The 24,311-nt window shown below is 34.9% G+C and overlaps 1 protein-coding gene across 3 annotated transcripts in view; it reads right to left on the minus strand.

Annotated features, from left to right (window-relative positions):
• The window catches only part of ATM (ATM serine/threonine kinase), a 140,601-nt gene that overhangs the window by 29,237 nt on the left and 87,053 nt on the right, over nt 1-24,311 (minus strand). For 2 of the 3 annotated variants that reach the window (XM_081239952.1, XM_081239951.1), the window contains exons 39-51: nt 18,958-19,045; nt 16,687-16,842; nt 13,415-13,502; nt 11,304-11,392; nt 11,102-11,204; nt 10,043-10,191; nt 8,559-8,663; nt 6,937-7,056; nt 4,309-4,543; nt 3,645-3,812; nt 2,440-2,553; nt 1,430-1,647; nt 708-915 (exon numbers count right to left, since the gene is read on the minus strand). In XM_081239952.1, the coding sequence (XP_081096078.1) occupies nt 708-915; nt 1,430-1,647; nt 2,440-2,553; nt 3,645-3,812; nt 4,309-4,543; nt 6,937-7,056; nt 8,559-8,663; nt 10,043-10,191; nt 11,102-11,204; nt 11,304-11,392; nt 13,415-13,502; nt 16,687-16,842; nt 18,958-19,045 (1,841 nt within the window). Of the gene's footprint in view, nt 1-703; nt 916-1,429; nt 1,648-2,439; nt 2,554-3,644; nt 3,813-4,308; nt 4,544-6,936; nt 7,057-8,558; nt 8,664-10,042; nt 10,192-11,101; nt 11,205-11,303; nt 11,393-13,414; nt 13,503-16,686; nt 16,843-18,957; nt 19,046-24,311 lie in introns of all 3 variants that reach the window. The other variant, XM_081239953.1, reaches the window with a different exon arrangement.

The raw sequence follows: 24,311 nt of genomic DNA on the forward strand, positions 1-24,311 counted from the left end.
ACCTAAATCAAACTGTATTCAGAACTGGAATACTTGGCACTGCTCATATTCCAGTGAATCCAAGGAAGACAAATGTGGATCTAAGGGCTATTGTAATCTTGACTCCTCAGAAGTCAGTGTGAATAACAGGGAATAACTATTTTTCCCTACATGCTAAAAGTAACAGGATTTAATGTACACTAGTAGCAGAGGTTGGTTGTATCATTCTCTTCAGCCAGAAGAACCATTTTACTTTTAAGCTTCAAACTGATTGCCAATATATACCTTGTCAACATAACTTTAATATTAGGTGTCATCAATAAAACCTAAGATTTTTTAAATAAAAATTTACAAAATACTGCCACTTTAATGTTTTCTTAAAATCTTTTTTTCCATTTACAAAAATAATTTATCGTAAAAAATCCCAGAAAAGAATAAAGCAGGGGAAAAATACCCCACCTGTGATCACATCATTTTTAATTGCTTTCCGAATCTCCCAATCTAGCATTCTGAGTACTTTCCTATGGTAATTGCAAAGATATAGGAAAAGACTGACCTAAATTCTCTCATAGCCACATAAACCAACATCATTAGAGCTAATTAAGTACCTATGTGTAGAGCCCTGAACCAAGTGCCAAGGATACAAAGTATACAAAATCCATGACATTGAGAGGCTTATGTCTAAACTTTTAAAGCACAGGCTAGAATATTGGGTTGACACAACTTGCCTTCATCATGCCATTGACTTCAGAAACTCCAGAATTTTCAAGCCAGAGGGAACAAAGACGGAATATCCACATATCATGCCCTTCTCCACTTAATAAGCAATTGATGTAATTTTCAACTGCCTTACATAAGAAACGTTTACGATCTTCTTTCAATGCATGGAGTGCACATTCATCCAACTCCAGCTCTCGCTGGACCTTTACTGTGTATCTTACATTGGATAATTAAAGCAAAACACAAAAGCCATCAAATTTTATAGAACTATAACATTATATAAGATATACAAAGTAAATGAAAAATCTGGTGTCCACCTTAGGAGAAAAAGCAAAATTCTAAGAATTATAAGGGGAACAAACTTAGTTTTGTCTTAAAGTAAGTTTGTGCAACTCAAAAGCTATCTTAGGCAACTAAAGACAAAGTGGACTCTATCCAAGGTATTTCGTTAACATTATTCTCTACTTACACTAAAATATATAGACCAAAAGCAGGTTTGAATAAAGGATTTAATTACATCAAAATAGGTAACTCCTCTCTATTTAATTTCAACATCTATCTCTTCTTCAACTATGATACCAACAAACAAACTAAAAAAGCAAAACAAGAAGCTAACATCAATATACTTTACAATTAGCTTAGAACCAGAGCATGAATTCTTATCTGGTTCTCTATACCTGTATATATACTGTATATCTGTATATCTTGTCACTTGTAGACCCCTAGTTACCTGTTGGTCTGAATTTTATGTTCCCTAAGAAGGCCAACTTCCTCTTTAGCTCTTTTCAGGAGAGCTTGCTTGTTTTCAAATTCTGACGATTTCATGTAGTTTTCAATTCTTTGGTACTGAGTATCTGAGAACCGTGCTAATGAGAGAAATGCCTTCATTTTTCCATTTCTGAGCCCATCATTGCTTTCTCCATCATAATTTCCAGCAACTTCTACTGCCTTCAAGAAAAAACAATCCATTTATATTATATTTACAAAGACTAAATACATCTAAAGAATTACTCAGATCAAAGAAATATCCACACTAAAGTTTAATTTATATATATGTATATAAGCTCAATTATATGAAGTACAGTATTTTCTTGACTTTGCAAAACAACTCTGACATGGCAGAAATAACCAAAATAGTTAATATTTGCAAAGAACAGTGCAAAACCAAAAAACTATAAAATTAAAAAAAAATCATATTATGCTTTTCATGTTCATTTATTTAAGTGAAGTAGCTATTTCTAAAATTAGCTAAACTACATAAAAGGGAGAAACAGGAAGGTCAAAAGTGGTAGTAGCACTGGAGTCCCAGTCCTACTTGTAGCGTTGGGCTACGAATGAATAATAAAGGTTGACTTGCATATTCCTTAATCAGCTATTTTTACAAATAAGTAAATGGAGAAATTATCAGAAACTTAGCTTAGAACCAGAGTAGTTTAAAGAGTAGCTGGTGATGGGGGTAGAGAGAAGACACATTTGGGCTTACTTTCCAAACATGCTCCTTCTTTTGTAACATTGTTTCATTCTGCCCTGAGGAGTATACAGAGCTACAACAGTAATAATATTTAGAAAAGTGAAATCTGTTTCATTCTGCCCTGAAGAGTATACAGAGATACAACAGTAATGATATTTAGCAAAGTGAAATCATACTTTTATTTGCATTTGAAATACATCTGACTCCAATAAAAAGATCAAATGTGTTCATGCTAAACAACTCTCTTAAGGGCTGCTCAAAAACCTTACCTTTTCTAGGTACGTCTGCATGATGACCGCAGGATTTTCTAAGCAAGTTTCTGCTAACCAGGTGCCACAAACCCTCAGACATTCTGTGTATATTAGTTTCAGGTTGGGATCATTCTGTATATGAAAGCAAAATCTTAAAATGTAATTCATTATCATGACTATATAAAAGAATCTTCCACGTTGGGGGAAAAAAGCAGGTTAAAAATGTCTTTCCTCATTTGCTTTTACCTTACAACTATTTTAGTAATTCCAAATATGTAGGTTTATAAAATAATCATTCTCTACTGTTTATTATTATTACTATTATTGGAGCAACTCACATTTATTGAGTACTTTCATATGCTAGGCATTTCTACCAGCTTTATGTATAGTAACTCATTTAATCCTCAAAAGAACCCTCTGAAATAAGTACTATTGTTATCCTTAATTAGAAAACTACAACTGAGGTCAAAGAGGGTAGGTAACTCCCTGGAGTCCACATTGTTAAGCAATATTTAAACATCATATCATACGAGTTCCCAGGATTTTGGTATAATGATGAATTCTCTAGTGATGGAGGATGTAATATAAGTTTCCATTATCCAAAAGTACAAAAAGTTGATATTCACCAAGTAGGTTTATGTCAGAGGGACATCATTGTGTCCAAACCTTTAAAACACTTCATGATTCCTACAAATGCTGCTACTTTGCCCATCATATGCTGGAGATGGAGTTGAAGAAGCAACCAAGTTTATAATAACTAATATAGGTAATGTTAGATAAAATATTAGACATGATGTTTTCAAGGTCTTTGGATTAACAACCCAATTATTCCAACTTGCTTTTTTCTAAAAGTTTTGTTCTCTCATGCATTTCCTCTTCCATTTTTTTTGTCATTTCAAATTTATAGTATCTATTGCATCTTTGTTTCCCACATACTGTAGAAAGTTTAAAAAACTGAGGCTTATCACTGGGATAGACTAACCGACAACAAGATGGACTGATAGAAATGCTATAAATAGGAAAAATGAATACTTTCTAAACATTTTTTACAAATATCAATTTTCAAGACTCCTTTTAACAATTTCTTGTTCATGGGTCAAAGCTTTAATAAAAGCTTTAATAAAATTGGTAATTACTTTAAATTTTATTTTAAATATTTTAATGCACAGTAATTTTTCTTATAACCGTAAAATACGAATTTGGCCAATAGAAAAAAAGTGAACCTCTGTACAACTGGCATCCAGCTTCTTGATCATTTGCTTGAGAATACTCAGGGCAAGACTCTGTTCCTTTTTTGCCCAGAATACTTGTGCTTCCTCCAGCTGCCACTCAGAGACTCCACAACTAGCTGAATTATACTGTTTAATTTGAAATATTGCCCTTTCAGGAAGCTGAAATGAAAATGACAAATAATAATAAATACTTTTACTATTACTAATACTACCACTACTACTACTAATAAAAGCAGTTACTACCATTCACTGAGGACTTGACTATTTGTCAGGACTGTCTTAAGTGCATCTCTGATTGCCTTCCCCAGGCCCAATGTCGGCCTGTTTTTCTCTTTATATAAAGACATATATATAATTATGTGTGTTTATACACAGTATATAAAATTGCTGACTTGTTATAAATACAATGAGTAAGTTAGGTAACTTCTCATTTTTTTAACCAGGCAATTGAGGTTTAGAGAAGGTGAGTACCTTGTTCAAGGCTCAAACTCAGGTCTTATTCCAAAATGGGAAATCTTAAACAGTTATGCTATACAATGTTTTAATAGCAATCTCTGTCTCTCAATGGCATTTCTTTTTTACTTATGCTTTCTATTTTCTGGGTAATAAAAGGCAAGGTCAAGAGGTGAGATGACACAGTTTTAAATCTGATTACCTGAGTGTTCTTGAAAGTTCGGGCTAATACAGAGAGTTCTACAAGATGCTTGGTGAGAATGTCCTTAAGACACTCTCTTTGCGAGTTTTCCATTTCCTTTTCCATCAAGATCTCCAAAATGACTGTGCGTAGAGCCATTATAGGCTCCTGAAAACTAAAATCACTGTCTTTGAGAAGCTGGGAATGTTTCCACCACTTAATGTATACTTCAGAGGGCTGCCTATCTGTTATTGATCTGAAAGCCAAATCACAGAATTCACGTAAGAGAAATGAAAAAAAAAAACCCTGCTAATATGCAGGTTCTGAAACTTAAGGTTTAATAAACACAAAGGAATTTTTTTTTTTTAATTGACAAATACAGGCAGTGGGCCGGATTTGGCCTGAGGGCTATAGTTTACCTACCCTTGACCTGGTCCAACATTTTCTCTCTTTTTTTTTTTTTTTAACATCTTTATTGGAGTATAATTGCTTTACAATGTTGTGTTAGTTTCTGCTTTATAACAAAGTGAATCAGCTACACATATACTTATATCCCCATATCTCCTCCCTCTTACATCTCCCTCCCATCCTCCCTATCCCACCCCTCTAGGTGGTCACAAAGCACCCCTGGGGGGCAGGACACAAAGGAATTTTTGTAGTAAGATGACTGGAACTTCTAAAATAATCCAAAATAAGGACCATAGTTTAGAAACCTACAATATGGTCAGACCTCTGAGGGTCAGTCAGCAGAGAACCCAACAGATGATGAACATCTAAAGATTTTTTCTTTCTTTAACTTGAAGTTATTGTTGATTTACAATATTATGCTAGTTTCAGGTATACAGCGTAGTGATTTAATATTTTTATACATGATACTTTCAAGATTTTCTTAAAAATACTCTTCAACCTCACAAAAAACAGCACTTCTAAACTAACATTCTTCTGAAATGAGAACACATTCATCAGGCCTGTCATTCAGAACATCTATACCTCTAGTCCAGCTTCAACAAAGGACAGTTAGCAAGGAAATGTAATAAACTCATTATCTACTGTGCCTGCCAGGCACAGGGCATGACTCTATGCAAAATGGCAGCTGTTAAAGAAAGAACAATCCAATGAAGGAAATGCTGGCATCTGGTAAAGGTTTCATATACCAATACTATTTATTAAAGGAAGAGAAAATGCATATCATACAATTAGTTTATATGAACAGAGTGCTTCCCAGATGTTCAAACTAAGCAATACTGTCCAATCCTTTAGGCCTACTATATGAAGAGAAATTAAGATGAAGCAAGGAGACTAAGAAGATGATAAGGTGATGACTAGGAAATGAAAGCTCTTTTAGTTGCTTGATAAAGAAGGAAACAGTAACACAAATTCACAGGAACCAAAACTTTAATTCCTCCCAAAATGATCCTAGAGCAGCAGGTCTCAAATTTTCTAATCTCAGGAACGCTTTACACTCTTACAAATTATTGAAGACCCCCAAAGAGCTTTTGTTTATTGGATTATACTATTAATATTTACCTTATTAGAAACTAAAACTGAGAAAAATCTAACATGTATTAATTTATTTTAAAATAACAATAGTAAATTGACTATATATCATATTTCATAAATAACATTTTTTATAAAAAAATAACTGTTCTTCCCAAAACAAAACAAATTTAGTGAGAAGAGCACTGTTTCACATTTACGCAAACCTCTTTGATGTCTGGCTTAATGGAGACAGTTGAATTCTCATCTTTGCTTCTGCATTTGGTTTGCTGTGCTATGATGTTTGGCTGAAGTATATGAAGAAAATCTAGCCTCATACAGATACATAGTTGGAAAAGGGAGGAGTATTTTAATAGTCTTTTCAGATAATTGTGGCTATTCTCTGATACCTCACCAAAACTTCATTATACCTCATGAGAGAATGAGAGCAAAAACACCAGATAACATTTTGCTGTAATTGTAAGAACAGTTTTGATTTCATGAACTCCTGAATGGATCTTGGGAAAACCAGGATCTCTACACCACACTTTGCGAACTGTTATCCTAGAGCATAGGTATTTGGTACCAGCTCATCAAACTTTCCCTTTCTTCCTTATAACTCCCTAGCAGAGAAGGATCCAGACACACTGGAAAGTGAGATCACTTCCTTTTCACCATTGTAAGAGGCAATCTCCCCTAAACACTTACTCCATATTCATTACCATTGACTGTTTACTAAGAATTGGTCACCAGGAAAAAGCACTAGGGATACAAAGGATTCAAGAATAAATAAGCCCTATTTTTAGGGAGCTTCTAGTACAGCATGGCAGAGTATACATAAAATGACACTAATGCAATGTGATACTAAAACAGAATGGAGTACAATGTGCTATGGTAAAAAACACGAGGAAACAATTTCATCTAGGGTTGAACAGGGAAAAAGTTGTAAAGAGAAAAACACAATAAGTTAAATTTTAAAAGCCTGAACTTTTACAATGAATATTTTTGAAAATGTTTATTTTAATAAGATCACAGTCCATTAGGTTAATTACTTATATCTTGATAAAAGGAAATAAACCTATGGCTGGTCTCTATATAGTTTTTATTTTTTAAAGTCCCTATTGGTAACAGAAAGGTTATACTTTGGAATACACAGTCATTTGAATCACATACCTTGAGAAAAGCTCCCCAATGTTTTCGAGCTCTCCGATGGCCTGCAATCTGCTAAGTGTAGGGTAGAGGGAATACACAGACTCAAGACTGCCCTTACACAACTCTTCCACTTCTTTAACTCTAGTGGCAGAAAAGACAAGACACTTAGAAACTAAGAAGAGGTTTGCAGGAAGATAAAAGTTGACTTCCCATTATAGGCCTTGGTGTGGATCTAATAATACTAACACTCACAAGCACAAGCATAAGGTAGTGGAAACAAAGTAAGCCTTGGAATTGTACAGACCTAGATCTAAATCCCAGTTTTGCCAGTAATAGCTGAATAGCTTTGGGCACATTACTGGATTCCTCTGAACCCAAGTTTTTTCACTTCCAGTTGAAAATTAAAGAATACCTACAGAAAAAGCCTAACAAAGTGGCCAGCACATGATAAGCACTTAAATGGTAGCAAGTATTACTTCTGTAATAAAGTACAGGATTTATTAGATCACAAATACTGTTAAACAAAAAATGTGTTACATTTGTTTAGCCTGTTATAGTTAAGTTTTTTGTTGTGCATTATCTCATTTGTACCTCATAACAAGCCTTTAAGTATTGACCATTAGTCACCATTTTATAAAAAGTACACTAAACGTTAAGAGAGGTAAATGCCACATAACTACTAGAGGAGAAAAGATTAAAATTCTCAGTACACTGGTCCAGGAAGAAAACAAAGGAATGGGAAACAAGAAGACCTTCTTCAGGGTTCTGTGTAAATAATTGTTCAGGGCTCTCAAAGGGAATTTTTTATTTTTTATTTTTTTTATTATTATTTTTTTTTGCGGTATGTGGGCCTCTCACTGCTGTGGCCTCTCCCGTTGCGGAGCACAGGCTCCGGACGCGCAGGCTCAGCGGCCATGGCCCACGGACCCAGCCGCTCCGCGGCATGTGGGATCCTCCCGGACCAGGGCACGAACCCGTGTCCCCTGCATCAGCAGGCGGACTCTCAACCACTGCGCCACCAGGGAAGCCCGGAATTTTATTTTTAAAAGTAGAATATATTTGAACCACATAAGCAAAGAAAAAGTTATTACATAAGAAAAAAATAACTTAACACTTTATGTAAGTACCTAACATGAGCATGCTCTTACATCTAAAACAAAAAATTAAAACATAACATTGGTTATATATATATAAACATTTGTATGTATATATATGTGTACATATACATATCAAGTGTGTATTAAAGAATTCTTTCATACAAAAAATTTAAAATATGAAGTATAGAAAACAATTATTAAGATAGGAATACTCATAATTCTTATGAAAACATGCTTGCAAAAGATAAAATTCATCTGAGCACTCATTTCTCAGGTATGTGAAAGCTATGAAATTCTTAATTGTTGAATATTTCCTCCCACTTTTGCACTACTTTGAGTTTCAACACTGACTAGTATGAATTATTAATTACACAGGGAATTTTTTTAAAGGGGGGAAAGGGAATGACAAAGAAACAACCTGACCACAGCCACCAGGTCTTACTCCTTCACCAGTGCAAATCCTTGTGTTGAAATTATTCTTCAAGTTTTCAGAAAAGAAGCCATGACATTAAATATTAAAATACAGTAACTTTTTTTTTATAATACCTGGCATATTTGAGACTTTCATAAAAAGTGGAGAATTCCCCATCTCTTAGAGACTGCAGAGCATTATACAATGATTCATGGTAACTGGTTCCTTCTATTCCTTTGCTGTGAAATAATTTTAAAAATAAAAGAAAAAGACGTTTAAAAATAGAGACTCCTAAGATATGTGTGCATAAACAGTTTCACCAAAAGGCAAAATTTTAAACTAAAATTAAGATATCTCCATTTTAAAAAATGCATTTCTAGAAAACTTGGTAAGAATTACAAAGAATTTTGTGGATCATTTAAATTCTTCAAGCAGAAAAAAGTGAATTTCTCAGCTATTTTTCCTGGTTCTAAACATGTTATATTCTCATTTATTTATTTGATGAACACCTACTACATGCCAGGCACTAGTCACCAGGTTCCAGATGCAGGGGATCCATTAGTGGACAAGTCAGATCAGGTCCCCATTCTCATGGAGTTTATGTTCTGGTTTGCAGATGGACAATAAATAAGAAAAATACCAGACAGTGACAAAGGACATGTAGGAAAGTAAAATAGGGTAACAAAACAGAATGACTGGGTGGCTATTTTAGAATGGACAGTCAGAAAAGATGTATCTAAATATGTCTGAACGACAAGTAGCCACCTTCATGGTAACAGAGGAAAAAGAAGATATAAAAACAGCCTGGCTTGATGGAAAAAAACATGGAGAAGCGCTATATGGCTGAAATATAGTATGCAAGGGGAAAAACAGAATATGGAGATTCACAGAGACAAGTAGGAATCAGCTCACAGAGTAAAATGTTTTTAAAATACAAGTGCGTATCTCTAATTTTACAGCAATCTAACAGTTTGAAATCTGAAAGACATTCAAATTAATGAAATTTTTTTCTGTGAAAGTGATTAAACATACAATTAATATGATTTAATTTTCTGGTTTATATCATCAGAAGACTTTTTACATAAATACACAATCTTTTATTAGATTAGGTGTTTGGCTTTTCATTCAGAACACATGGTGATGGTACATGTAGGTTATAAATGTTTTCTTCCCGTGCTAGTGATTTAGCAGTGTTTTTTTTAATAAAAGAAAATATTTCACAAATAAAGATAAACAGTCTTTCGTGTACCATCCAGCCAATAAAAGTGCCATCTAACTAAATAAAATGTTTGCAGCAGGGAGTGGGAAGGGAAATGCCTATAGTTCTCTTTGGATTTATAAACAATAAGTGAATAAGATTCTCATGAGAAAATAATTTTTATATTTCTATTTTCAGAAATATCTTGAGGGTGGAGGGGAAGGTGCCCTAATATAAGAAGAGAGTGAAATTCAGCCCTATGTATATTTACTGCATACTGCTGTATTATTTAAGCATTTAGCTTACAGCATCCACAAAACAGGAAAACACAACACCTGCTACATTCATAGAGCAAGATAAAAACAGTTCATTATTTATAACTAGAGAAATGGCAATTAAAAATGTCTGAATTCTTCTTACTTGACAGAAATGCAGTGGTCCCACTGCATATTCCTCCATGCTACTTGGTAATGAAGTTCCTGTAGTTCGGCACACCACTCTTTATTTTCATGATCTAATCCCCTTAAATAGACGGAAAGGATATGGCAGAGTCCCAAATTCTGCAAGGCCTATGCAGGAGTTAAAAAAAAAAAAAAAAGGAATCAAAAATAACAGAATACTAGAGATACAAAAAACAGCAAACATAAAAAGTAACTTTTGGGCTTCCCTGGTGGTGCAGTGGTTGAGAGTCTGCCTGCTAGTGCAGGGGACACGGGATCGAGCCCTGGTCTGGGAGGATCCCACATGCCGCAGAGCAACTGGGCCCGTGAGCCACAACTACTGAGCCTGCGCGTCTGGAACCTGTGCTCCGCAACAAGAGAGGCCGCGATAGTGAGAGGCCCACGCACTGCGATGAAGAGTGGCCCCCGCTTGCCACAAGTGGAGAAAGCCCTCGCACAGAAAAGAAGACCCAACACAGCAAAAAAAAAAAAAAAAAGAAAAAATTAATAAACTCCTACCCCCAACATCTTCTTTAAAAAAAAAAAAAAGGTAACTTTCACAATTTTAGTAGTTCACAACATCACTTAAAATGCTAAAATATTGTTTGTGTGTTCCCCCTAAAACACAAAGATAGAGCTCAAAGGGCTCTGATATTTGATAAAAGAATGGCTAAGGAATATTAGCCAGTAACAGAAATGACAACTCCTGGGACAAACTCTAGTGCAAACTATGAGAAGTAGTTTACATGAGATTTTCCATACAAAGGACTTAATTCACTACCGGGCACATTGTATACAGTCAAGAAATGTCTTCTACTGTTAGCTAAGAAGATTATGACCAACAAATCTACACTATCTTTCAGGTTAGTGACTTATCCAATTTACCTGTGTATCCCTCTGAGTTTTAATCCCAGTGCCTGAAAAAGAACCTTCAGTCTTACCTCTACAGTTTATCTGGTTGTGTAAATATTCCACTGACATACTGAAATAATCTGAGCACTACACTAGTAGTGCTTTACCAAAGCAGAAAAAAAAGTACCTGGATTATTCCTGCCTGGCGAGTTGAGGAGGAGATTGCTGTCTCAAGGTCATATGTTACTAGGGCTTTCCCCCACATTGCTTCATGTTCATATGTTCGTAGTCTATAAGAAAAGAGTTTTTAAATGCTTTTGAGTTTTACAAACATGTAACTTCTTTCATAACAGAATTACTATAGCATTATCTATAAAAAAGCAATTTACCTAGTAAGGGGTTGTAATATTTTTCCTCCACCACAACCATAAAGACTATCTGGCTCTCCTATACTTCTGTAGATTTCTAAGAGCAGATCCTAAAAACATGGAAACAACAAAAATTGGAGGGGAAAACTATCAGTTTATGAATTCAGAAAATTTGAAATTATATCATTACCATCATGTAACTCCCAACTCTACATGTTATGTTATAAAAGTAAAATATAATGATATTTAAATATATACTAAAGATACTGATCAGCAACACAACAAACTGATCCCAGACAACAGAACTGACTGCAGACTACCTGAGAAGAATTGCTCACGATTTAGTGAATTAGATAAGAAATAAATCCCAACCTAACAGGCTTCTAACACATGCAAAAATAATCATAAAAACAAAAGCAAACAATCCTGTCAACAGCTAAAACTGTACATGGGAAAATGAAGTCTTGCAAAGTCTGACTCTTGAAAACTGAATTTGGTAAAAATACAAGCTGTAAAGGTTTTCTTTGAGAGAAAATTTAAAGTTGTACTATGTTATAATTGGTAAAATGTGATATGGATAAAGAATTGGTTTGATGACTCAAAATTTTGTTATAAAATTTACTCAGGAAAGAATTGATTCTGCTTAAAATAATCTCAGTAAAATAAAAATGAAAATAGCAAACAAAACAGAAAGAAAAAAAGGAAAAAGAAAACAAAGATCAAAAAAAGAAAACAGAAAATTAGAAACTGCATTGCAGAGAAAATTGATCAAGCAATTTAATTCTCTTAATGGTACTTGCTCCAGGAAATACTTTCTAAACACAAATTGATATTGGCATAATTCTATTAATTCTAATCAAACTGTTTCTATTCATAAACATGAAATCAAGCCCTCAGTATTGGAACATTCAGTTCAGAAGCCTAGCACAGTGCCTGAAGCACAGAAGATACTCCAAAAACTCAGAGAAGAGGCTAAGACTATAAAGAAGCAAAAAAAGGAAAGAGAAAAATCAGGAGAATGGTTTCAAAAAGGTAGATAGAACATATTTCAAGTAAGGCATGGTTGATGGCGTTAAGTGTTGATGAAACATTAAGGAAGAAGTTGAATGAAAGGTGACTGCTAGACTTAGTAACATGAAGTTTATGAGTGACATTAGCAAGTGCTATTCAGTGGAGAGAGTAAAAGGAAGGAAATGGAGACAGGAAATACAGACAACTTTTTCACAAGGTTTGGCTGTGATGGAAAGGGAGAAAAAAAAGATGCCACCTTTAAGAGAACATAGGGAAAAGGGAAATGATTTTGTGTCTGTTTGAAGGAGAATGTTTTTAATAGAGTTTGAAAATTTGAATATGTTGAGAAGGAGCATGACACAATAAAAAAAAATGTTCCTGAGAAAGGGTTGATGAAAAACAGCACAGAAAGAAGGACAGAAGAAGGAACTTTCTCTGCTTTAACAAGAGGAAAGATTACAATGGTAGCAGATGCAGGGAGATTTCTATGTTTGACAGTGGGATGTGGTGGGACTTCCTATAATGTCCCCTATCTTGTCCAAGAAGTAGGAGGAGAGACAAACAAAAGATAGAGAAGAGAACATCAGAGGTTTAAGCAAACTGAAGAAGATGAAACTCATTTTAGAGGAATTAGGTGACCAAAGAAATTCAGCAAGAATGGGTCAATTTAAGAGTAAACATTAAAAAATTTACAGAAGAAGCAATCTGCCCTGAGATGTGACATACAATAAACAAGTAAACAAATAAAAATATAATTATAAATGTTACGTGCTACAAAGAAAAATGAACAGAGTACTGTAGCAGAAAATACATGGTATAAATTCACCCTATGAGATAGGTGGTTTTACTTCCATCTTTCAGATAAAGGAACTCAAGGTTGGAAAAGTTAAATAATTTGTGCAAGATTACACAACTAAGTGGTTGAGTCAGGGTTATAACTCAAGTCTGTCTACTCCAAGGCCTAAGCCTCAAACCATGAATTTACGTATATGACAGTCCAAAAAGGTAACTTCAGTTTGAAAATCAAATGACAAATCAAATCTATATAGTCTTTATAACAAAATAATAGTCCAAAGTATGAAACAAATATTATCATTTATAATAAGGTCAATAATATTTACCTGTAAACTTATTCCAGTTTCTTCCTTACTTTTTTCACTCAAACTGGAAATAGTTGTACTCTGGCTTCCTTCTTCAAACGTAAGACTTCTGTTTGTCACAAGAGCACCTCTTTTAATGGGAATATACTATTTTGAAGCTTGCTAATACATATACCATACACTTTGACAGAAAAAACTAACAGAGATTACAAATAAAATATAATGACCATTTATATTTAAAAACAATATCAGTTAGGCCTAGAATAGAAAAGGAATTTGTTAGTATTAATTCTTTGAATGAGAATTACATTTTAATGACAGTCTCATTTATGGGAAGGCTATATGACAAAATATGCTTATTTACAGAGCTTAAAAATAGAGCAGAAGCCCCTGAGTTCAATTCCTAAATGTTCTGTCAGTGGTTTTACCTGAAGTTTAACCTCATTAATAAACACAGGCACACAAATTAAGACCACACTTGAGACACCACTTAACACTTGATAATTTGGCAAAAATTAAGAAGTCTGATAATATTAAGTGTTAAAAAGGAAGTGGATCAGTAACACCCAAGGTAATAAAACTAATAAGTGATAGTCAGAATTAGAATTCAGATTTCTCTACTCCAAGGCTTCAGCTGTACGTATGCATATGATACTCAGTCTTATAACTAATTTCAATTCTAAAACCATGCCAGCTATAGTGTTTATGACAATAATAATCCAATGTATAAAATAAATACTATCATAAATGATGTTATCTCTATTATTTACCTATACTTATTTCAGTTTCTTCTTTACTTTTTTTTTACTCAAACTAGAAATAGTGGTAGTTTGAATCCCTTCTTCAAATGTAAAGCTTCCTACTGAGCCACTTCTTCATGAACTACATTTCTGAGCTGGTAAAACCACTTTAAAAACCAATTTGGCACTATCTTATAAGACTGAAAATTTGTATACCCTGCAACCCAATAATTCTACACCTATCATTAACAGGGGAATGGTTAAATGAATTGTGGCATATTCTCCCACTGGCATATTATGTGGCAGTGACAAATTAATGAACCACAGCAACACACAACATAGACAAATCTTACCAAAAAACTGAGGGAAAAAAACAAGTTGTAGGAAAGCACACATATAACTTCTTAGGAAGCTTAAAAATAAGGAAACTAAACTGTATTTATGGGTTTCTACTCACATGAAAACAGTATCATCCAAACAAATGAGCAACACAAAACACGAGATAACATTTACTTCTTGGAGGAGCACAGAGGGATGGGATAGAGGAGACCCATTGACAAAATGGCACTGACAACATTCTAATTTGCTTTATAACCTTTATATGTAAATATTACATATATTTTCCTTATTGGTAAGTTATGCAGAAAAAAGTTTTTAGAGGAGAAACTTGGAAAGTACGAACAACAGTATTAGAGTCTATGATTTTGAGTCTAGAGCTATAATTCATCTAGGCAAAAAGCAGAGTTGCCAGGACTTCTGTCAGGCATTGCCTTAGGTATTAGGAATATTAAAATAACTGAGGTGTGAACTACGACTGGTTGTCTAAATCCTGTTTGAAGGAGTTTTGACTTCTTTCTAAAAAAAATTATGGATACTAACTTTGAAGGCTCATACTTTCTCAGGAGCAAGTTAACAAATAAAACTCTGTATGTATTCCTGAATACCTAGTATAAGGCATTTTGCTATTAACTAACTCAAATAGAAAACCTAAGAGAGCAATTCAGTTTTTTGACCTGACAGTGTTTGTAAACTGTTGATCTGTATTTTGCTTTTATACTTTTCCTGATCACTTTAGATTTATAAAAGTCTCAGTTCACCTGAGCCACTGAAGAAAATTAGCATTCCCTACCCTCTCTATACACTTTATGTCTGTTTGCCCTCCCCTTCCCATCAGGCATCTGAAAAAAAAAAAAAAATCAAAATCAGACTGTCAAAGCAAACAGCAAGCCCCATTTGTCAAGCACTTTTCCCCTAAAGTTAACCAAAATAAAATCCAGGCACTCCTGCTTGTTAAACAAGCAATTTTGCAAAAATGTGCCACATTCTATATGATCACCTATCCTCAAATTAAAAGAGCTTTTATTTATACTCAAATAAGAGCTCAGTTATTCACTCCTGATTAGTAAAAAATATTATTCTATGGAGCCAAGATACCGAGGCACATTCAGATTAAAACTACTACTCCTAAGTATGCAGGACTTTTGCCAAATTTTTAAGATCAAGAGAAGGCAAAAATCAATTTCTTACTCATTTCATACTTAAAGGACAACATATCAATATTTGTCTTTGTACAAAGTCTAAGTGATCACAAACATATCACTTATACATTACAAAAATGATCTACATATTGTAGATTATTAATTGTTTTCAATTGAAAAGTAGAAATTAAAACAAACCAGAGAGTTAAGAAATCAGTCCAAGTCTACTAAGTTAATTATATTTGAATTAGGCTCTGAATTCCAGTTCCCGGTTTTCCACAGTCCAAAAACCATACTGCTTCTAGCTTAATAACAATCCAAAGTAGAAATTATAAGTAGCAAGCATAAGAAATGCATCAATATAACATATCGTTGCTAATTTTGTAATATGAGTGATTTTGTGGTGGAAAAGTGAGGATAACTATAAAAATAAACACTAAGCTATTTGAAATAAAGATTTGAGGAGGGCAGTTGGGACAATAAACTGTATGTTTTTTACTCTTTGACTTTCCTGGCTCTTTTTTGCTTTTCCCTATTATCTAGGATACTTGTTGGACTTTTATGAAAGTTCTAACTCAGAGGAAAAGCAAATTAAAGTAGTAGAAATACAGGTAGATAAAATAATAAAGTGATTTAGTCACAGAAAGCAATCAGTTACATTACTTCTAGTCAATAAGTAAAATGTATCTTCAATAAACTGAAGGAATAGTGGTAAACAATTTAATTGAAGTTAGGGAATCACTCAACCATTTGAAAAATAATTATTGATCACTTATATTAAGTTCCTAATGCTAGTTACTATGGGGAATACAGAGGAAAATAAGGATGATCTCTGTCCCCCAGGAGTTTGCTATGTGTATAATTTTTATAATTCTTAAGTAATAAACATCTCTATTTAAGAGAACTGCTTATTTCTTAAAAAATTTTTTATTATCATTTCTCTTTAAAAGATAGACAACGTCTATCTAAAATATCTTTTAAATGGGAGTGGCAGTAAAACAAATGTTTAATATATACCTTTAATGAAACAGTGTCAACACCAATTTTACAAACAAGAACTTCCAAATTCCATTACCTTTTCTCTTGATCGTCCATGTTCTTCTTATCTGCATAGATTTCTGCATAGAGCAATGCTGTAAAATGAGCAGCACAAGACTGAGCTACCTTGGCAACCTCTAGATAATTCAATTCCAGCCAGAAAGCATCATCAAAAACGGTTCCTGAAGAAGGTCTAAAGAAAAAAATTTAAATATCTAGTCATGTCCATTTCTTTAACTTAAATGCCAAAAGAAAGGTATGTTGATATAGAATACAATGGTAGCAAGTGCTAGTTAAAAAGAAAATTACATTTAAATAACCAAAAACAACATACCCCCAATATATAACTATGAACATCTAAGATAACATAGCTGAAGAGCTCTGTCACTCTTTTTGGATCACACACCTTTTAGAAAGTCTGATGAAAGCTATGAACCATCATCCCATACAAATTTGGGGTTCATACATGCCCTCCACTGAGGGATCCATCAACCATGGGCTAAGCATAGTCTATACAGAATAACTAATAACACATACACGAGTGTTTTTAAATGGCCAATTCAATGAAAATATTGTTTCTTCTAAGACACATTTACATGTCTTTCCTATTGCAGTTAATTTTCTTCTTAGTTGCCTAGGTTGAGGTTATTTTAAAAAAATCTTCCACTGTGATAACAGTAGGCCATAACTGGAAGGGACCATGATATTATCTTTCTCAAGACAAACATTACAGAGATTTGACATGGAGTGGTTAAGAGCAATGGTATTAGCGTAGGATACTCTAGCTAGGTTCAAATCCAGCTGGTTTACCTACTACAAGCTGTATGAATTTTGGCAACTTATCTTCTTAAGGCTCAATTTCTTCATCTGTAAAATGCAGAAACAATATATACCTCAGAGAATACTTGTAATGAGTAAATAATGCTTACAAAGCTGGTGAATAAAGTGCCTATCACATAGCCAAGACTTAATTGTAGCTGTTCTGAGAAATGTGAACCTGAACTCAGGTCCTTACCCTTTATTCTATGTCCCAGTCATATTCTCTCAAGCAATCTTCTTCAAGGTTGTATTTGGAATAAAAACTTAATGTTGAGAAACGATATCTTCTCCAAGGCCAACTAATGTCAATACCATTCTAACTCAATGATAAATAAAAAATGAATGATTCAGAGGTGAAACTGCCTCCCAACACTGAGAAAAGACATGTTTCCAGCTATAGTTAAAGCTTCTTATGGGCTTTCTCACAAGAGGATTCAATATAAAACAATATGGTGAAGCAGTAACTTTCTAACCAGAAACACAAACCCTGAAAGGCCTAACACTTCTTTTTCTAAGAGTGGGATGGAAAGGAATGAGGGGGATATAGAGGAGTTAATTTTTAAGATGTAAATGCATTTACGTTAAACAATGTTTCAGTTTTCCCCTACCATTCCCTCCCATTTTTATCAACCACTGTCACTACCACCAAACAAACTAATGAGACATCAGTGACTACCTATTACATTATTTAGACCTACTACATTATTTCTTCAAAGTTCTGGTCAACTCTGGAGCAGTACAGATCAGTCAGACCATCCTCTCTAGAAATTCCTGCACTCACTGTTAAAAATCTCAAGAGAAATAATAGGAACAAAAATACTATATTATAAAGCAATCGAGAAAATGAACACTGCTATAGCACAGCATCACTATACAGAACCACAGATTTTGAAGACCATGGTACACAGTAAAGAAACTTATGTTTCATAATAAAGATACATGCAGGAGCTTTTTACATAACTCTAGCTACTTCTGAGACAAAATGTAAAGAGAAACGTTAAAAGAGGAGTAATGCAACTAAAAGTAACCTGGAAAATCACTTACTCCTTTCCTTCACTGTAAATGAAATAAACTAAAGCCCCCAAAGACGGAATGATTTAGCAAAGATAACACTGTTACTATTACAGTTGGGGGTCAGAGTTCCTACAGTATTCAATATCTTGTAATTTATTTTGTAATAACCCATAATGGAAAATAATCTGAAAAAAAACATATATATAACTGAATCACTTTGCTGAACACCTGAAACTAACACAATATTGTAAATCAACTATACTTCCATAAAAAAGAAAAAGAATTCAGAGTTCCTGACACTGATTTCACCAAAGTGCCACCCTAAATATGGATCATTACAAGGAGATATAAGCATCACACATATTAAATACAGCAACTTGCAGTAGCATTACCTCAAAGAATCATGTTAAAATTCAGCCAGCAATAACAAGTTACACTTCTAAATCCCCAACTCAAGAACCAATAGTTACATTACCTCTTTTGTCTCCTCATGTAGTCCACAACAGCAAGCATTGTTCTTTGTGATTTCTTATCCAAATGGCATCGGAAAAAGTGCTCTGACTCTGACAAACAAAGATATGTCCTCTCAGTCCCAGGCAGACTTGCTTAAGCACTTTCTCCCTTTTGTTTGTGTATCTGTCTTCCTCTACACTATAAGGTTCTGGCACAAAATTGGTTTTCAACAAATGGAATTTAATGGCATCTCTTTTTCTTTTAAAAGAAACTACTGAGCTTAAAAAAACTGAGAATTTAATAGTAATTTATATTTTATTTCTGAAGAAGACTAATCCATTGATTCAAAAACTATTTACCTAGGATTTTTCAATGTACTAGGAGCTCAATATACAACCATATAACAAAGACTATTTGTGACCCCACAGAACTCACCAACTAGCCTAAGAAACATTTTTTTTTTTTTTTTTTTTTTGCGGTACGCGGGTCCCTCACATTGCGGAGCACAGGTTCCGGACGCGCAGGCCCAGCGGCCATGACTCATGGCCCCAGTTGCTCCGTGGCATGTGTGATCCTCCCGGACCAGGGCACGAACCCATGTCCCCTGCATTGGCAGGTGGACTCTCAACCACCGTGCCACCAGGGAAGCCCAGAAACTTTTTTTTTTTTATTGGAGTATAACTGCTTTGCAATGTTGCGTTAGTTTCTGCTGTACAACGAAGGGAATCAGCTATATGTATACATATATCCCCTCCCTCTTGGACCTCCTGCAGAAGCCCCCCCAACCCACCCATCTAGGTCATCACAGAGTACCGAGCTGAGCTCCCTGTGCTACACAGTAGGTTCCCACTAGCTATCTATTTTACACATGGTGGTGTATATATGTCAATCCTAATCTCCCAATTCATCCCACCCTCCACTTCCCCATCTGCGTCCATGTGTCCATTCTCGACGTCTGCGTCTCTATTCCTGCCCTACAAATAGGTCCATTTGTACCATTTTGCTAGATTCCACATATATGCATTAATACACAGTATCTGTTTTTCTCTTTCTGACTTATTTCGCTCTATATGACAGACTCTAGGTCCATCCACATATCTACAAATGACCCAATTTGGTTCCTTTTTATGGCTGAATAATATTCCATTGTATATATGTACCACATCTTTATCCACTCATCTGTCGATAGACATTCATGCTGCTTCCATGTCCTGGCTACTATAAATAGTGTTGCAATGAACATTGGGGTACATGTGTCTTTTTGAATTATAGTTTTCTCAAGGTATATGCCCAGTAGTGGGATTGCTGGGTCATATGGTAGTTCTATTTTTAGTTTTTTAAGGAACCTCCATACTGTTCTCCACAGTGGCTGTATCAATTTACATTCCCACCAACGAGGCAAGAGGGTTCCCTTTTCTCCACACCCTCTTCAAGATTTACTGTTTGTAGATTTTGTGATGATGGCCATTCTGACCAGTGTGAGGTGATATACCTCACTGTAGTGTTTATTGCATTTCTCTAATAATTAGTGATGCTGAGCATCTTTTCACGTACCTCTTGACCATCTGTATGTCTTCTATGGAGAAATGTCTATTTAGGTTTTCCACCCATTTTTTGATTGGGTTGTTTACTGTTTTGATATTGAGCTGCATGAGTTGCTTGTATATTTCGGAGGTTAATCCTTTGTCAGTTGCTTCATTTGCAAACATTTTCTCCCATTCTCATGTTGTCTTTTTCACTTGTTTATGGTTTCCTTTCCTGTGCAAAACTTTTAACTTTAGTTTCCATTTGTTTATTTTTGTTTATATTTTCACTACTCTAGGAGGTGGGTCAAAAGAGATATTGCTGTGATTTATATCAGAGTGGTTTTCCTCTAAGACTTTTATAGTGTCTGGTCTTACATTTAGGTCTTTAATCCATTTTGAGTTTATTTTTGTGTATAGTGTCAGAGAGTGCTCTACTTTCATTCTTTTAGTTGTAGTTGTACAGTTTTCCAAGCAGCACTTATTGAAGAGACTGTCTTTTCTCCATTGTATACTCTTGCCTCCTTTGTCATGGATTAGGTGACCATAGGTGGCGTGGGTTTATCTCTGGGCTTTCTACCCTGTACCATTGATCTATATTTCTGTTTTTGTGCCAGTACCATACTGTCTTGATTACTGTAGCTTTGTAGTATAGTTTGAAGCCAGGGAGCATGATTTCTCCAGCTCTGTCTTTCTTACTCAAGAGAGCTTTGGCTAGGGACTTCTCTGGTGGTCCAGTGGTAAAGAATCCACCTTCCAATGCAGGGGATGTGGGTTTGATCCCTGGTTAGGGAACTGGGATCCCACATGCAGCAAGGCAACTAAGCCCCATGCCACAAACTACAGAGCTCATGTGCTCTGGAGCCTGCACGCCACAACTACAGAGCCCACGTGCCCTGGAGCCCGAGTGCCTCAATGAGAGAGAGAGAGAAAAAAAAACAAGATTGCTTTGGCTATTCATGGCCTTTTGTGTTTCCATACAAATCAATTGTAAAATTTTTTGTTCTAATTCTGTGAAAAATGCCACTGGTAATTTGATAGGGATTGCATTGAACCTACAGATTGCTTTGGATAGTATAATCATTTTCATAGTACTGATTCTTCCAATCCAAGAGCATGGTATATCTCTCCATCTGTTTGTGTCATCTTTGATTTCTTTCACCAGTGTTTTATTGTTTTCTGAGTACAGATCTTTTGCCTCCTTAGGTAGGTTTATTTCTAGGTATTTTATTCTTTTTGTTGCAACTGTAAAAGGGATTGTTGTCTTAATTTCTCTTTCTGATCTTTTGTTGTTAGTGTATGAATTCAAGAGATTTCTGTGTATTAACTTTATATCCTGCAACTTTACCAAATTCATTGATTAGGTCTAGGTAGTTTTCTGATAGCATCTTCAGGATTTTCTATGTATCATGTCATTTGCAAACAGTGACAGTTTTACTTATTCTTTTCAAATTTGTGTTCCTGTTATTTCTTTTACTTCTCTGATTGCCGTGGCTAAGACTTCCAATACTATGTGGAATAACACTGGTGAGAGTGGACATACTTGTCTTGTTCCTGACCTCAGAGGAAACGCTTTCAGTTTTTCACCATTGAGCTTGATGTCTTCTGTGGGTTTGTCATATATGGCCTTTATTATGTTGAGGTAGGTTCCCTCTCTGCTCACTTTCTAGAGTTTTAATCATAAATGGGTGTTGCATTTTGTCAAAATCTTTTTCTGCAATCTACTGAGATGATCATATGATTTTTATTCTTTAATTTGTTAATATGGTGTTATCACATTTATTGATTTGTGTATACTGAAGAATCCTTGCATCCCTGGGGGATATCCCACTTGATCATGGGGTATAATACTTTAAAAGTGGATTGGATTCTGTTTGCTAGTATTTTGTTTGGGATTTCTGCGTCTGTGTTCATCAGTGATATTGGCCTTTAATTTCCTTTTCATGTGATATCTTTGTCTGGTTTTGGTATCAGGGTGATTGGTGGCCTTGTAGAATGAGTTTGGGAGTGTTCCTCCCTCTGCAATTTTTGGGAAGAGTTTGAGAAGGACAAGTGTTAGCTTCCTCTAAATGTTTGATAGAATTCACCTGTGAAGCCATCTGGTCCTGGACTTTTGTTTGCTGGAAGATTTTAATTACAGTTTCAATTTCATTACTTGTGATTGATCTGTTTATATTTTCTATTTCTTCCTGGTTCAGTCTTGGAAGCTCATACCTTGCTAAAAATTTGTCCATTTCTCCCAGGTTGTCCATTTTATTGGCATACGGTTGCTTGTAGTAGTCACTTATGATCCTTTGTATATCTGCAGTGTCACTTGTAATTTCTCCTTTTTCATTTCTAATTTTATTAATTTGAATCTTCTCCCCTTTTTTCTTGATGAATCTGGCTAAATAAAGGTTTATCAATTTTGTTTATCTTCTCAAAGAACCAACTTCTGGTTTTATTGCTCTTTGCTACTGTTTTCTTCATTTCTGTGTCATTTACTTCTGCTCTTATCCTTCTTTCCTTCTTCTTTCCTTTCTTTCCTTCTTTCTTTCAGCTGGGCAGGCTCTTCATTGCAGTGTGTGTGCTTAGTTGAGGTATGTGGGATCTTAGTTCCCCAACCAGGGACTGAACCTGGGCCCCCCACATTGGGAGCACGGAGTCTTAAGCACTGGACGACCGGGAAGTCCCATCTGCTCTGATCTTTATGATTTCTTTCCGTCTATGAACTTTGGGGTTTTTTGGTTCTTCTTTCTCTAGTTGCTTTAGGTGGAAGTTTAGATTGTTTATTTGAGATTTTTCTTGTTTCTTGAGGTGAGATTGAATTGCTATAAACTTCCCTCTTAGAATTGCTTTTGCTACATCCCATAGGTTTTGGGTTGTCATGTTTTTGTTGTCATTTGTTTCTATGTATTTTTTGATTTCCTCTTTGACTTCTTCAGTGGTCTCTTGGCTATTTAGTGGCATATTGTTTAGCCTCCATGTGTTTGTGTTTGTGTTTTGTACAGTTTTTTTTCCTATAATTGATTTCTAATCTCAGCGTTGTGGTTGGAAAAGATGTCTGATATGATTTCAATTCTCTTAAATTTACTGAGGCTTGATATGTGACCCAAGATGTGACCTATCCTGAAGAATATTCGTGTGCACTTGAGAAGATGGTGTAATCTGCTGTTTTCGGATGGAATGTCCTGTAAATATCAATTAAATCTATCTGGTCTATTGTGTCATTTAAAGCTTGTGTTTCTTTCTTTATTTTCTGTCTGGATGATCTGTCCATTGGGGTAGGTGGATATTAAAGTCCCCCACTATTTCTGTGTTACTGTCAATTTCCCCTTTTAAGGCTGTTAGCATTTGCCTTATGTACTGAGGTGCATCTATGTTGGGTGCATAAATATTTATAATTGTTATATTCTCTTCTTGGACTGATCCCTTGATCATTATGTAGTGACCTTGCTTGTCTCTTGTAACAGTCTTTAGACTTTTTAAAATCTGATATGAGTATTGCTACTCCAGCTTTCTTTTGATTTCCATTTGCAAGGAATATCTTTTTCCATCCCCTCACTTTCAGTCTGTATGTGTCCCCAGGTCTGAAGTGGGCCTCTTGTAGACAGCATATATATGGGTCTTGTTTTTTATCCATTCAGCCAGACTGTGTCTTTTCGTTGGAGCACTTAATCCATTTTCATTCAAATTAATTATCAAAATGTATGTTCCTATTACCATTTTCTTAATTGTTTTGGGTTTATGTGGGTCTTCTTCTCTTGTGTTTCCCACTTAGAAAACTTCCTTTAGCATTTGTTGTAAAGCTGGTTTGGTGGTGAATTCTCTTAGCTTTTGCTTGTCTGTAAAGCTTTTGATTTCTCCATCAAAT

The sequence above is a fragment of the Mesoplodon bidens genome (assembly GCF_964165515.1).
Source record: "Mesoplodon bidens genome assembly, chromosome: 7".
NCBI classification, from domain to species: Eukaryota; Metazoa; Chordata; class Mammalia; order Artiodactyla; family Ziphiidae; genus Mesoplodon; species Mesoplodon bidens.